Source organism: Ursus arctos, unplaced genomic scaffold, assembly GCF_023065955.2.
Source record: "Ursus arctos isolate Adak ecotype North America unplaced genomic scaffold, UrsArc2.0 scaffold_4, whole genome shotgun sequence".
NCBI classification, from domain to species: domain Eukaryota; kingdom Metazoa; phylum Chordata; class Mammalia; order Carnivora; family Ursidae; genus Ursus; species Ursus arctos.
This window is the reverse complement of record NW_026623056.1, coordinates 6,847,184-6,862,032: the sequence shown is the minus strand read 5'-3', so window position 1 is coordinate 6,862,032 and position 14,849 is coordinate 6,847,184. Positions and strand designations below refer to the sequence as shown.

The 14,849-nt window shown below is 39.3% G+C and overlaps 1 protein-coding gene across 1 annotated transcript in view; it reads left to right on the top strand.

The window, feature by feature from the left end:
* SPATA16 (spermatogenesis associated 16) overlaps positions 1-14,849 on the top strand; it is a 224,322-nt gene that overhangs the window by 192,888 nt on the left and 16,585 nt on the right. The window contains 1 exon segment of the mRNA XM_048215147.1: positions 1,331-1,414. Coding sequence (XP_048071104.1) covers positions 1,331-1,414 — 84 coding nt within the window.

The following is a 14,849-nucleotide window of genomic DNA, read 5'->3' as shown; positions in this document are numbered from 1 at the left end:
TTTTCAAAGTGCATATTATAGCCAATTTTAGATGATTAATGCTCCTCTGAGATAAGAGGAAGCAAAGAAAATGTTAATTTAAGAAGCTGGCACAGTGTTGATCCTATCTTCCTGAAAAGCACATTCAAGATTTAAATGAAAAATACAGGGGAGTTCCCTGCACTTAGGTTTTCTTAACCACATATCTGCAGCTTTTTTTTTTTTTTCTGGAAATAACTTAGATTTCCAAATACAGACAAAGAGCATCAAACTAGCATTATTGACATCTTTTACTCACATGTTAGTGCAATAGGCCACTACCTGAAATCTTGGAAAATAGGATTTCATGGGATATTTGCATAATTTATATGCCTACTAGAAAAAAAATTAATGTATATGGATGTATATGTACAGGCCAAATATTTAAAAATCACATATCTTGCAAGATTTCATCACCTTAAGTATTAGATTTTACTTTCCAACTTCCAAGGTTAGGTTAACCTAGAAAATAAACCCTAGTAATCTCTTTTATGATGGTACACAAACAAGGAGTGCTCAACAGAAGAGTCTTGAGTGACTCAACTCGCTGCCCTCCTGCTTTAACTCTGCGATATCTAAAGTACAGAGAGATTACGCAAGAGTTCATACTCTGGTGCCACAGTGAACTGAACTGGCACTTATTCCTTTCTAGAAAACTTTCTTTTTTAGATTTGAATATCACATGGCTTGATGCTGCTTCATTACTTTGCAGCCACATATGCGGCATGTGTACAGGATTGTTTTAAGTTGGAATATGGCAGTTTTGGGCAAAGGGTGGAATTTTCTAAACTTGCCTTTGAAAAAGGCAACTTGGTTATTTTGAACTTTTAGAAAATAAAAGAATAGTAAAAAAATTTAAATGAGCTACATCCTTTAAAAGGCGATAAAACAGCGCAATTTTAGTATTGTCCTCGGGTGAGCTTTTGCATGATGCCTAGAATTATGATACATTAGCCTCAGGAGAAAATACTAAAATGCGTTCGTGTAATACATGCCATTTCCTGAGAGAAGTAACTGCTGCCTTCGTTCTTTACAATCCAAGTCTGTTTTTTACAAAACATCAGCACTTACTACATTAAAACCTATATGTTTTCTACAAATTTTCAAGAAGAATCTTTTCATTGTTACAATATTTTATATCTGCAATAATACTTGGTAATGACTGAAGACGAGGTGGCAGTGTTCATTGTCGGAAAGATGAGTAATAAAATCATCAGCGTACAAATGATTTTTTAATTAGGTTTTAATCTGTGTATTTAGAGAAGTTATCTGTGTGAATTCCACACTGATAATTGTTATCTCGGCGCCACAGCTGCAGTCACTAATGGCAGACGCTATGGACACCCTTGAAGGAAGAAGAAATGATAAAGAACGTGTGTGGAATAGAATCCAAAAGGTGAGACTTTCAGCTGAAGGGAAAAGACGTATTATTCTCAAAGAAAATGTCCATCTTGGGTCAAATCTGTTTAGAAGATAAAAAGAACAGAAAGCTCTTCAGGCTGTTTTATAGTTTGTTTTCTTTTTTAAATAAACGCAGCTATCTCCCTGGAAGTATAACCAGAATCATAATGGATATATGTAATGTTTCCTTGGGTCTGCTTCTCCAGCAGCTTGTGGTCATATGCTTTCATGGGTCTTCTTATGTTCATTTTCATACTCTATTTTCATTATAAGCTTCTTCATTATTGGTTATTATAGATTTTTTTAAAGCCCTCTTATCTGTGTTTTAGTCCACCCCCCAACACTTTCCCCACTTGAGGAGTAAGGGCTACATTTCAGGGAACTACAAAGAAACTAACACATTATGTTTTGGGTGGAGGAGTAACATACTGGCTGTTAGAAGTAGAGGAACATCCTTTCGTTGGCAACCTGAGTTACATAAAACAAGCACAGGGCTGCACCTAGCACCAGGTACTGGGAAGACTCCTGTGACACTACAGAGCTCTCTGACAATGTAGGAGGGAAAAATGTTGAGTCTCCAGTCCAGTTAAAGGTAATAAATTCTAGTCAATCTACTCTCCATTCAGTCTTCTCCAATCACTTTCAGAACCCATAAAGAGAGAACTGGTGTCAGATATGAGAAGAGCAATCCAAAGAAACCTCTGGTTTAAGAGGTAACAGTCAGCCATGGTGGATTCGAGTGCATTTGAGGAAATGGGTGTCTTCTGTAATCAGCTCAGAGGTCCTATGGTAAATGGATAGAACAGAAATTAGCTGAACTCAGCAAATATTTGTTGACTACTGTGCTGGAAAGAATACTGGGTGTTAAGGGTATTGTTCTGGACAATATAAACACAGCCCCTGCCTGTATGGGCCTTACCATCTAGGAAAGAAGACAAGTATACAGCTACAAGTTTACTGAATATTATAGTTAAAAAGTAGATGTGCAGTAATCCATAGAAACAAATAGGGGAATATAATCTGGTCTGAGAGGTCAGAAAAACCATCTCTGAGGGGCACCTGGGTGACTCATTTGGTTAAGCATCTGCCTTCAGCTCAGGTCATGATCCCAGGGTCCTGGGATTGAGCCCCACATCGGGCCCCTTGCTCACTAGGGAGTCTGCTTGTCCCTCTCCCTCTGCCCCCTACCCCCCACTCAGGCTTTCAAATAAATAAATAAATAATCTTTAAAAAAAAAAAAAAGAAAAAGAAAAACCATCTCTGAGAAAGTGATATTAATACAACATTTTAAGGATATGTAGTAGCTATCCAGGTGAAAATGGAGATTTCTACAAAGAGGAAAGAGTTTGTACCAAGAAGGCAAAGAAAGCATGGCAAGTTTAAAAACTGATAAAGGAAAAAAAGTAATAAAGGAGCAAGGAACATATTTCAAAATGAAGTGGAGAAGCAGAAGACAAATCACAGAAAGACTTATAAATTATGCTAAGGATTTGGAATGTTTCAGCAAGTATTTATCTAGAAAATGTTTTTGATACATCTCTAGGGCTATAGTGGGAGAACAGATTCAGGAGCTTCAGAAACGTGGGGAGGTCAGTTGTAAGGCAATGGCTTGATCTATGGTGGTGGGCATACAGATGGAAAGAAGCAGACAGATAGAAGGAATGTGCAGGAAGCCAAATCTACAGGCCCTGTTCACTGATTGCATAAGGAAGTTTAGAGAATAGAAGAAGTTAGAACAATGCCCAGACATCGGGCTTGAGTCACTGGGCAGGGCATGGAGAGAGGTTTGCCGGTGCCATTTACTAAGGAAGAAAGCACTTCAAAAGTGTAGCTGTGGGCTGAGAATATAAACTCAGAGTCCAGTCAGGAGACAGAAACTACTCCAGATATTTGAAAGGGAATTTAATATAAAGAATAGTCAACTAGGTATGACATTGTCAACTAGGTAACTGCAAAAGCAAAGTTGAACAATAATTTAGCACAGAAGAAATTAAAGGGAGCAGCTACCACCCATTAGGGCTGGGAAATCAAATAGGAGAGATTGGAATTATTAAAACTTAGAAACTTGAAGCAAGCACCCTGCTGTGGACAAAAACTCAGACCTCCCACTAAGAGGCACTGCTCAGCTGGCGCTATTGTCTCTGAGCTTGGAGGAGGAATCCTGAAGGGTTGAGATCAGACTTCTGAGGAGGAGGCACTAACTCATGGGTACTGATGGGAAGAAGGGTAGCAGGAGCTGGGAGGGAGTTGTAATGGAGGTAATTCTGCAACACGGGGAAAAACTAGATTCAACCACTACTACAGAAAAGAGCATAAATTTCTGGAGCAAAGAAGCATTGCTGAAGAGATACTCACAGGAACCCCAAGAAGACAGGAAGTCAGCAGCAAGTAAACAGGAAGCAGCAAGTCCCTCTTTTTTCTTTTGGCCTTGCAATGCCCCTCTAATGCCTCCTATTGACAGAGACTAACAGCTGGCAAAACAGAAATGGGGTTTGCAGAGTTCCAGCCCCCAGCATCACAGAGCTAATCATAGAAGGGTGGGTTTGGAGTTAAGAGACTAATAGGCTAATAACTGGCACAAAAGTGCATTGAACTCAGGGTGCTGGCAAGACATCGAAGGGGGAGTACAGGAGTCTGGAGTTCTAGATAAAAGACTGAATAGAGAGAGATTTCTTAGCTATTGGCAAACTGATATTAACTGAAATTATTCAAGAAGGTGAGAGGGCTGAGGAAGAACATAGAATAAGAAGAGAAGAGAGCCTTGAGGAACACATTTCAAACTTAGGAAGAGAACCTACAAAGGAGACTCAAAAGAAATGGCAAGAGGAATTGGAGCTAGAGGTAAACCAGATGCAATTTTGATGAGACTCAAGCAATATAACCAAATATTTCTGTTGGCGATAGAAATAATTTTTTAGCATGGGGTCAGCAAACTACAGCCCACAGGTCAAAACCAGCCAATCATCTATTTTTATAAATAAAGTTTATTGCATACAGCCCTGTCATTCACTTACATAACCGTCTCTGTACCTCGGCCAAGTTGATTAATTGCTACGGAGACCATGTAGCTCACGAAGCCTAAAACATTTACTATCTGACCCTACATAGAAAAAGTTTGCTGGACCCTTGTTTATAGCATTATCCATCCCAGAAAGTTTTACTTTTGTACACTACATCTTTGTATTTATAAGTCCAAGTGATAATAGAGCAACAATTCATAATAGAGAATTATGAAATTCCAAGGATCAGTCAAAAAGGTGGAAGAGAAATTGGCATTTGTCTATACCTGCCTCCATCTTATAGACAACCACCAATTCCACCTCACACTAAGCTAGGTTTTGATGCCCACATTCAGAGGAATGCTTAGACTGTGGCTTCCCACTTTGCCCCTATTGCAATTATTTACTGCTATTATAAATCACCCCAAATATAGTGGTTTAGAATAATAAGCCAATATCATCTCTCACAATTCTATGAGTTTACCAGACTTGGCTAGGTGGTTCTTGCTCAGTGTCTCTCGTGTAGTTTAATCAGTTGGCTTCTATGCCTGGGGCTGGAGTCATCTGAAGGCTAAGATGTGCTAGACTGCAACATGGCTCACTCATGTGGTTGACAACTGACATTAGTCAACTGAGACAGCTGATTGGAGTGCCTACATGTGGCCTCTCCATGTGAATTAGGCTTTAAACAGCTGGGTTCTGAAAGAAACTATTTCAAGAAAAAAGGAAGTAGAAACCATCAATCCTCTTAAAGGATAGGTCCAGAACTTCTACCATATTCTACTGGTCAAAGTAGTTACAGACCAGCCCAGATTCACAGGGTTGGAGGAATAGATTCCATTTCTCCAAGGAGGAGTGATATGTGCATTCATAAAGAGAATGAAATGATAGTATCAACCTTGGAGACAAAGCTCCAGCAGCAGAGCTATGGATCTCTGTCCTGTGCCGGAAAACATCTGCAAGTGAGAAAGAGTCAGGAGGATATTAAAGTCAAGGCGTTTGAGGTTGGAACATTGCGAAGCCACTTCTCCCAACCACTAGGTGTCTAGAAAGACTCACTGGTGAGCAGCCAATCTTTCCAAATTAAAAGCCCTGGTAATGATCCTAGCTTTCTAAATGGAAGCTCCTGAGAGGTCTTTAGGAAGATGTGAATGGGAAGGAACAGGGTGCCAAATTTTTCCCAAGGGCTTTTAATTTGGTTAATGTGACTCTACAAAGGATGATCATATCACTTACAGACAATTCCGGTAGCAAGTAAGTAATTTCCTTTTACTGCCACAGAGTTAATTTGCGTGAGCAGAAAAAAATAATTAAAAAAACCTAATTGTACAAGCTACACTGTGTTCTGAGCCCACTAGAAGTTGATATCAGCACCACCACCTCTGAGATCTGTTATCTGTAATAGAAACAGCTGTTGTACCTAATGAAAACACTTGGAATTTTCATCTGAAGAAGCAGAATTATAGCAGCACCTCCTAGTTCCACGTACTTAAAGGGTCTGTCAGAATCCCCATTACCTAACACAATTTCCAGGGCTTCACTTTGTTACAGGACTATAAAAAGCCTATCAAGATGAAATCTGATTCATGAGTACTGACCTCCTGTCTACATTTTTTTTCTTTGAGATTTCTCTAGGAACCCAGAAAAAGGAAGAAGGAGACAATTGTGTTTTTTCCTAATTTACCAAAACTAAAATATGTTTTTTATAGAGTTTTAGGAAAGTAGCTTTTGTTTTGGTTTGGCTTTATAGAATATTTCCTTTCCAGTAATTAACTCAAGAAAAATATATCTACATTGCGTTAGCTGTACAAATACAAAAATAAGCAGATTGTGTGTTTTTAAATAAAAAAGGGTAAATTTTCTCATGTTGGAAAGTCCCATGCCATGGAAAGTCCCTGGTTAAAGGACTCTTCAACCAAGTTTAGTCCATAACAACAATAACAACAAAACCCTGAGAAAACATACACGTTTGAATATCCCAGAGGTCTTGTTATCACACTGCTCATTCATGCATGTATCCAACATTTACTGGGCATCTCCTGCAGGTCAGACAGTGTTCTAGACATTGGAGATATAGCCATGAAAAAATAGTGCCCTCGTAATGTTTGCATTCTAAAGTGGGCACTAAACTACCAAAAGAAATATGGAATATATTATAAGTAATGAATGCCATGGCTGGAGGAAGCAGGAAAGCAAAATGGGAAGTGCCAATGACTGCAACTGCCCTAGAATAGTCAGGCCAGGATTCACTGAGGTGACGTTGAACAAAAATCTGAAGGGAATGCAAGCCATGCAAATACCTTGTGAAAAGTATTCCAAGTAAAGGAAACAGGAAATGTAGAACCCTGAAATGAGAGAGTACCTGGCATGTACAAGGGAGTACTAGGAGGGCTGGGGGACTGGAAGAGAATGAACGAGAGTAACAGAAGATGAAGTGAGCGAGCAGAGGACACAATGCTTTGTCAAAGAGAAAAACAAAAACACTCTAAGCTGCTGAGTTGAGAGTAGATTGAAGGGGCTGAGACTAGAGTCAGGGAGACTAGTTAGTAGTTTACTGCAATGATACAGGAGAGTAATTATGATGGCTTGAACCCAAGTTTGGATGGCTTCAGCCTTGAACCCAGATGGTGGCAGTAGATGTGAGAAATGGTCAGATTCAGTCTTCCGTCAAAAAGCAAAGGCTTATTTAGACGGTGGCTAAAACAGTAAAAAAGCACCCTGAACTAGCAATTTGGAGATGTGGGCCTGTTGCAAATTAGCTCAGAAGCCACTTCCTTTCTCTGGGCCTCAGTTTTTTCATCTGTAAAGATACTGAACTAGGAGATTTTAGATCCCCTCCCAGCTCTGAATGAATGAGTCTTTTGAAAGCCGGACCATCAAAATGAAGGAATAAGAGTCAATGTTTACGAAGCTCTTTAAATATGCCAACATTCTCCTGTATTCTCTTTACATATACCAACTCACTAGTCCTCACATGAGGTCATGTGTACTTTATTAAACAAAGAAGTTCGACAGTTTGCGTAAAGGCACACAGACAGTAAGTGATGGAGCCAGGACTTGATCTGACCCTAGAGCCTGAACTCTTTCTTGATAGAAGCCTAAGCTTGGTGCTGCATTGAAAAGCCTGACTGACCAGCATCGTTTTATGTATAGCTGAGCATTCAGGTGTGAAGCCAAATGGGGAATTATGGTGACTTTCAACGAAAGTGAAATTTGACCATAAACGAGCACAGTTTGATTGTCTTCAATTCTCAAAAGAAATTTCTTTCAATCTGGGCCTAAGGAATCAATAAGGAATTTTTGGTGTAGTCTACCTCTATAATCCACCTCTATAGGATCCCCATCCTTTTCCTTTTTGCATCTATAACCAGAAAAGATACAGAACGTAAATCTGCAAATCCTTGACCAGTAATTCAGCGCCCACTCATGGGACCTTGGGCAAGTCACAGCCTTATGAGAAACATGTGTTTATAGCCTTACCACCTTCCGAGTCTATGATTTTATGTGACCTAGCATTGAATCCTAACGCCCATTAAAGCTTTATGAGCTAGGCCTGAAGATAAATAGAAAAAGAAGTCTTTAGAAAAAGGAGTCTTTAAAAAAAATGTGCCAACTGTTAAGTTGGAACATTCCTATTTCTTCTCACCACAGAATCAGTTAAGAGAAACAGTTAAGCAGCACTCTGTCTGCAACTCAGAGGAACAGTTCTTTGTTCTTCCTTTACAAAGTCTAAATTTCACGTTGAGAAGATCAGAATTTAATCCGGTACAACATTGTCTTATTCTTATTGTTTTATTCTGGTATGCCTCTGGATCACTGATTTGAGACTAAATGGGGAGAAATGAAATTTTGTTATTTAAAAAGTAATGAAGGAAATACTCTACCATGTAATCATGGTCCTGTGAATTTTCATGAAAAGAAATACTACTTTAAAATGTCATCAGGGGCGCCTGAGTGGCACAGCGGTTAAGCGTCTGCCTTCGGCTCAGGGCGTGATCCCGGTGTTACGGGATCGAGCCCCACATCAGGCTCCTCTGCTATGAGCCTGCTTCTTCCTCTCCCACTCCCCCTGCTTGTGTTCCCTCTCTCGCTGGCTGTCTCTATCTCTGTCAAATAAATAAATAAAATCTTTAAAAAAAATAAAAAAATAAAATGTCATCAAATATTATAATGTGGTACATCACAATCTTCAATGAATTCAACTAATGGAGTATAGGTGGATATCTTAAAACCATCCACATGAACTTGTTCAAAATTAGTTAGCTTTTTACATCCCGTTTATCTCAAAATCTTAACATATAAGTCATATTCATCATCATATAGACATAATATTCACTGATATACTAATTTGGTCTTTTAAGATGAAAATGGGATAGAATTGTATGTCACTTAGCAACTCTGCTCTGTTCAAGGCTCTCGATGTAGGCAGAGCAAGCAGGGGAGAATACAAATCTGGGAGATGGGCCAGGGGCAGTTGGTTGAGGAGGAAGAGAGAAGAGCAAATTGGAACATTTTATTTACTTTCCACATCAGCATTCAAACCTGAATCCCTCCAGAAACTCTTCTGAGAGAGATTGCACATGCAGCACTATCATTCATCGTCCAGTCATTTGGGCTGACTAATACGTGGTTAGGGCATGCAGTTCTGTCTCTCTGAAAGTACTGCTGTCTTTTCAAAGATTCTGCAGCCGTACTACTCATTTGCAAAGCAGTTTTTCCAGCAATCAGGCTTTTCCTGTGTGTCTTGTTCTTTAAGGAGTCTCTGCAGATTTATTGCAATTTGATTGTGAATCTTCTCTGCTTCTGGTTATGGGCTTCCTCATTAGCATATCCCCAAATTCCTTTACAGTGTGTACTCTAAGCACTGTGAAGCAGTTCTGTCCATGGCATAATGCCGATCGTGTGGAGAAACCTAAGTGCTCTTGTTGTTGACCACACTGGGGAGGACAGGGACAGACTCTGAGGACAAGGAGAGAGGCAAGGCTCAAGGGGCAGAAGAGGCCAGATGCCTGGGATAAATCTTGGAGGTTCCTGGGATAAATGAGTCTGTGCCCGTCAGTTTCCAGACAGCAGCAGTAGTGGAGGAGCCCCCTCCAAAGCCCTGGCAGAGCTCCTGATTGTGGTCAGAGGCTGAGCCCTGGGGCATTTGGACCTGGAAGAAGCATTTCATCCTCAAATGTACTCAGCAAAGCCAAGTCTAGCCTGGAAAGTGGTGAAGGCCAAAAGCCTTTGTTCTAGCCATTTTCCCCAGCTGTAGTGTGATCCTCCAAGTCTAGATGACAAATTTCAGTTACCATTTAAACCAAACAACAGCTTTCTCTTCCGACTTATAGGAAAAAATGTGTGGTTGATTTGGTAAACATTTTCAACAACTGTGTTTGCCAATCACCTATTTTCCACCTGTGCTTGGTCTTCCCTACAAAACTGAGGATCCCTCCTTTATGGACTTTGTTGGTGGAAAGTATTCTAAAACTTTCATGATTTCTGCAGCAGAAGCATTTCTGTGCAGGAGTCAAATCCTAACATGGCGCTCATCTAGGGAGTATATACCCAGGAGCTTTGCCAGATTTAACCAGGAGTTTATCAAGGGGCAGACAAAATTAACTGCCATTGTGCTCACATACCTACTAAAACACTGCGTTACTCAAAATGATCAAGCTATGTCAGTCTCTTTGAAGTTTGCTTTTGAATAACTACCCCAATTAAAACAAGCTATAGAAAATTTTATTTCAGATAAATAATTAAGTGAATTAATACTGTGGTGATGGCAAATATTACCAGTGATTACTATTGATCTTTTAATATGTGCCAAGCATTTCATCATCAGGTTATCACATTTAATCATTGCAGCCATCCTGTGAGGGAGATGTCATTATTTTTCCTTTGGAAAATGAGAAAAAGAGCTTTGTAGAATTAACAAGGAAACAATCCTAAGTTCGTAGTAACAGGACTTAGTTTTAAATCAGATTTGTTTGGGCGGGTCAAAGGCTCTGTTCCTAATCATTAGCTAGAACACCTATGTTAAGCCAAATGCAGCTACTAAAAGTCAATGGCACAAAGAATATTGTCTGACCCAAGTTCAGATCCTGTAAGACAGCCAGTAAGACGACCCTTGAGCCTGCTTTTCAGCGGTGAGTGGAATAGGAGCATCAGAGGCTATCGTAGCCATCCTCCATCCTTCTCTAGATCACGGCTGACTGACCCAGCTGAGGATGTATCCAGACAGCTTTGAGGCAGTTGCCTGACCAAATCCAAAACTTGGCACCCACTGTACCTTGGATCATCTGCTCTCGCTCTCTTCCCTCGTTATCCCTCCTTCTATAAACATTGTGTTTAGATTGGCTCTGATAGTTCACCATTTTCCCTCTTCCTACAACATTAGAACTTCAAGGAAACAGCTTGGAAGTCTGGTCATTATTATAGCATACTTATTATTGATCTGAGGGCCACCTTTTGGTGAGTTATCTGAACTATTCTGAAATGTAGGCTGCCAGTGATAATTTCAGAAGCACATATTGCCATAACCCTCCAAGCTTTATCCTCAGAGCCCAGAAGCCTTGAGCCTGGGACTGGACAACACATTTTTCACTCCTTCATTTCCTGGGATCCCTCCCTGCCTGTTTCACTAGTGAGCTAATATAGGAAGGTAACTAAAAGAGGAATTGGAAATGCTTATAGTTTTTTTAATGTCTATAAAAACTTTTCAGAATGTGTCTTTCAGAAGTTCAGTGAAATATCTGGGGCAAGGGAGGGGAGCATATATCTCAATTCTATTTTGAACCGAAGAGTAAGTTTGCAGTTCATTCTAAAGTTACTCTCCTTAAATTACCAAAGGTGTCTTCTTTGCTTGGCAGCCCAGCGTTTTATTGCATGTATTTTATACATTAAGTTTTGCAATCCTTTATAATTCTGGAGAATAACACAATAACAGCTTATACCACTTGGTAGTTAAATGAACCATAGGACATCTTCCATTCTGTATTGAAAGTGGGATTAATACAGAGTTCAGAGCAATTGACTTGTAGCTCATTCAATCATTTACAGTGTACTCATTATACCTTTCATCTTTTGGAGAAGGGCAGAAATGAAAGTGCCTCACATGCAGCCCTAAAGGAAGGTATGGTCCATTTCTCATTCTGATTATGACTTTCTTAAAATGGTGCATGTGGAGGAGGGGACAAGACTATAATCTAAAACACATACAAATGCCATAAGCATAAACACACCCATATCTCTTAGTATCATCAAAACTCTGTGTGTGTGTGAAACTTATGTGTACTCTGCTAAAAATGGTTTTCTGCTTGAGAAAAGATTCTGGAGAGGGGCATGGGATGGCTGGTGAAAGAATGAATATAGACCTATGTTAGAGAGCCTAACCTAAAAACAAGATAAAGTTAGGCCCCCCTCTTATTGAATTAAAAGGAATCGAAGAGACTTTTAATTTCCCAAGACCTCTTATGCAGAGAAAACCCCTTCAGCTTCACAATGATTCACTAAATCATATTAACATAGATATTTAGAAGCAACTGGAAAAACTGACTCAAGAAACCTCCCTGAAGTACAGGGGTCAAAAATCACTTTTTAAAAAACCATGACAGAAGACTTCCACTTCAGGAATATGGAGTAGATATGCTTTTCCCTGTTCCTCCCATTAAGTACAGCTAAAAATCCTGAACATTATATGTAAAACAAATACAAGACTCTGGAAGGTAGAATGAAAAGGATTGACAACAGAGAGACATGAAGACTTGAGGAATGACATGATGGATTTTTGTTTTCTCCTACATCCTACACTTGTTGCTGAAGAAGTTAGTAACCCAGAAACACTTACGTATGTAGACAAAACAAGCCCCAACAAAAGCCTGCTCTTTCAGTCAAAAGACAAGGAAACAGGAAGCCTAGCAAAATGGAAAATTCTTAGACAATAATCATTCTACTCAGCCAAACATCACAGAAAAAAATGTTGATCCAATACCCACCCATGTCAGCAAAGGCCAAGGAAGGAGTTAGACTTCTATCCTCACTACCCTATAAAAAGGTGTCCCAGCCTTCCCCCTCTTAACAGGGTGGTGTCAGAAGAGACCAGATATGAAACCTGGACTTTCATTTCCACTCGGTGGTAAGGCACCACTTCCTCCACTTCCCCCTGCTGGTGTGGTGTCAGAGGAGGCCTGTTTTTTTGCCATGCACCAACAATTATGAGCCTGCCTCCTCAACATGATGTCAGTCGAGGCCACATGACAAGCACTGATGAGGTATTGCTACCCCTCCCAGCTAGGGAGGTATCACTGAAAACCTAGTGAGGAGCTTGAACACTCAGCCTCACCCAGAAGTAATGAGGAGCCCCTCCCTCAGGAGCCAATGAAAGCTAAGTGGGGAACCTGAACTTCCGTACGCACCGAGGAGTAACAAGGCAGTGCCCCTCCCATCCTCTGCCATAGCAGCGTCAGAAAAATCCAGCTAATTGAGAAGGTTTAAACAAGATCCAGAGCCTCATAGCATAATGCCCAAAATGCCTAGATTTCAAACGAAAATCTCTCATCCTATCAGGAACCAAGAAGATCTCAAACTGAATGAGAAAAGAGAATAGATTCTAACACAGAGATGATAGAAATATTAGAATTATCTGACAAAGATCTTAAAGTACCCATCATAAGAAATATTTTAATGAGCAATTACAAACACCTTAAAACAAATGAAAAAAATGAGTCTCCATAAAGAAATAGAAAGGTTCAGCAGATAATAGAAGATATAAAAAGAACCAAATAGAAATTTTAGAACTGCAAATACTGAAATAAGAAATGAAAATTAAAAAAAAAAACCTCAGTGTATGTAAAATATGATACCAAATATCTGAAATTTGGAGGGGAGAGGAGTAAAGAATGTTTAAAATTAAGTGACAATCAGCTTAATGTAGATTGCTATATTCAGAAGATGTTATATATAAACTGAGTGGTAACCACAAATCAAAAAACAGTAATAGATATGCAAAAATAAAAGTAAGGAATCCAAGCCCATCACTAAAGAAAACCAGCAAACCATGAAAGAGAGAAAGAGAAGAAAGGATCAGAGAAAACCTACAAAAACAACAACAAAACAAGTAACAAAATGGCAATAAATATGTATCTATCAATAATTAGTTTGAATGTAATGTAAATGGACTAATCACTCCAATCAAAAGACATAGGGTGACACAGTGGATAAAAAGAGACTCATCTTGGGGCGCCTGGGTGGCGCAGTCATTAAGCATCTGCCTTCGGCTCAGGGCGTGATCCCGGCGTTCTGGGATCGAGCCCCACACCGGGCTCCTCCGCTAGGAGCCTGCTTCTTCCTCTCCCACTCCCCCTGCTTGTGTTCCCTCTCTCGCTGGCTGTCTCTGTCAAATAAATAAGTAAAATCTTTAAAAAAAAAAGAGACCCATCTATATGCTGCCTACATGAAACTCATTTCAGACCTAAAATCACCTGCAGATCAAAAGTGAGGGGCTAGAGAAACATTTATCATGCAAATGGGTGTCAAAAGAAAGCCAGAGTGGCAATACTTATGTTGGACAAAATAGGCTTTAAAGCAAAGACTGTAAAAGAGACAAAGAAAGATATTGTATACTAATGAAGGGGACAATCCAACAAGAAGATACAACAATTGTAAATATGTATGCATCCAACATGGGAGAACCCAAATACATAAAACAATAATAACAAACATAAACTACTTGATAGTAATACAATAATAGTAGGGGACTTTAACACCCCACTTACATCAATGGACAAATTCAAACAGAAAATCAACAAGAAAACAGTGGCTTTGAATGACACACTGGACCAGATGGATTTAATAGATATATTCAGAACATTTCATCTTAAAATAGCAGAATACACACATTCTTTTCAAGTGCACATGGAACATTCTCCCAAATAGATCACATATTAGGCCACAAAACAAGCCTCAACAAATTCGAAATGATTGAAGTCATACTCTGCATCTTTTCTGACCATAATGCTATGAAACTAAAAGTCAACCACAAGAAAAAATCTGGAAGGACAGCAAATACTGGGAGGCTAAATAATATGCTACTAATAAATGCTATTGAACAATGAATGGATCAATGAAGAAATCAAAGAAGAAATCAAAGAAAAAATCAACATGGAAACAAATGAAAATAAAAACACAATGATCCTTCACTTGGGATACAGCAAAAGAGGTTCTAAGAGGGAAGTATATAGTGATACTGACCTACTTCAACAAGCAAGAATAATCTCAAACAACCTAACTTTGCACCTAAATGAGCTAGAAAAAGAATAACAAACAAAACCCAAAATCATCAGAAGGAAGGAAATAATAAAGATTAGAACAGAAATAAATGATATAGAAACTAAAAAGAAATAAATGGAATAGATCAATGAAACCAGGAGCTGGTTCTTTGAAAAGATC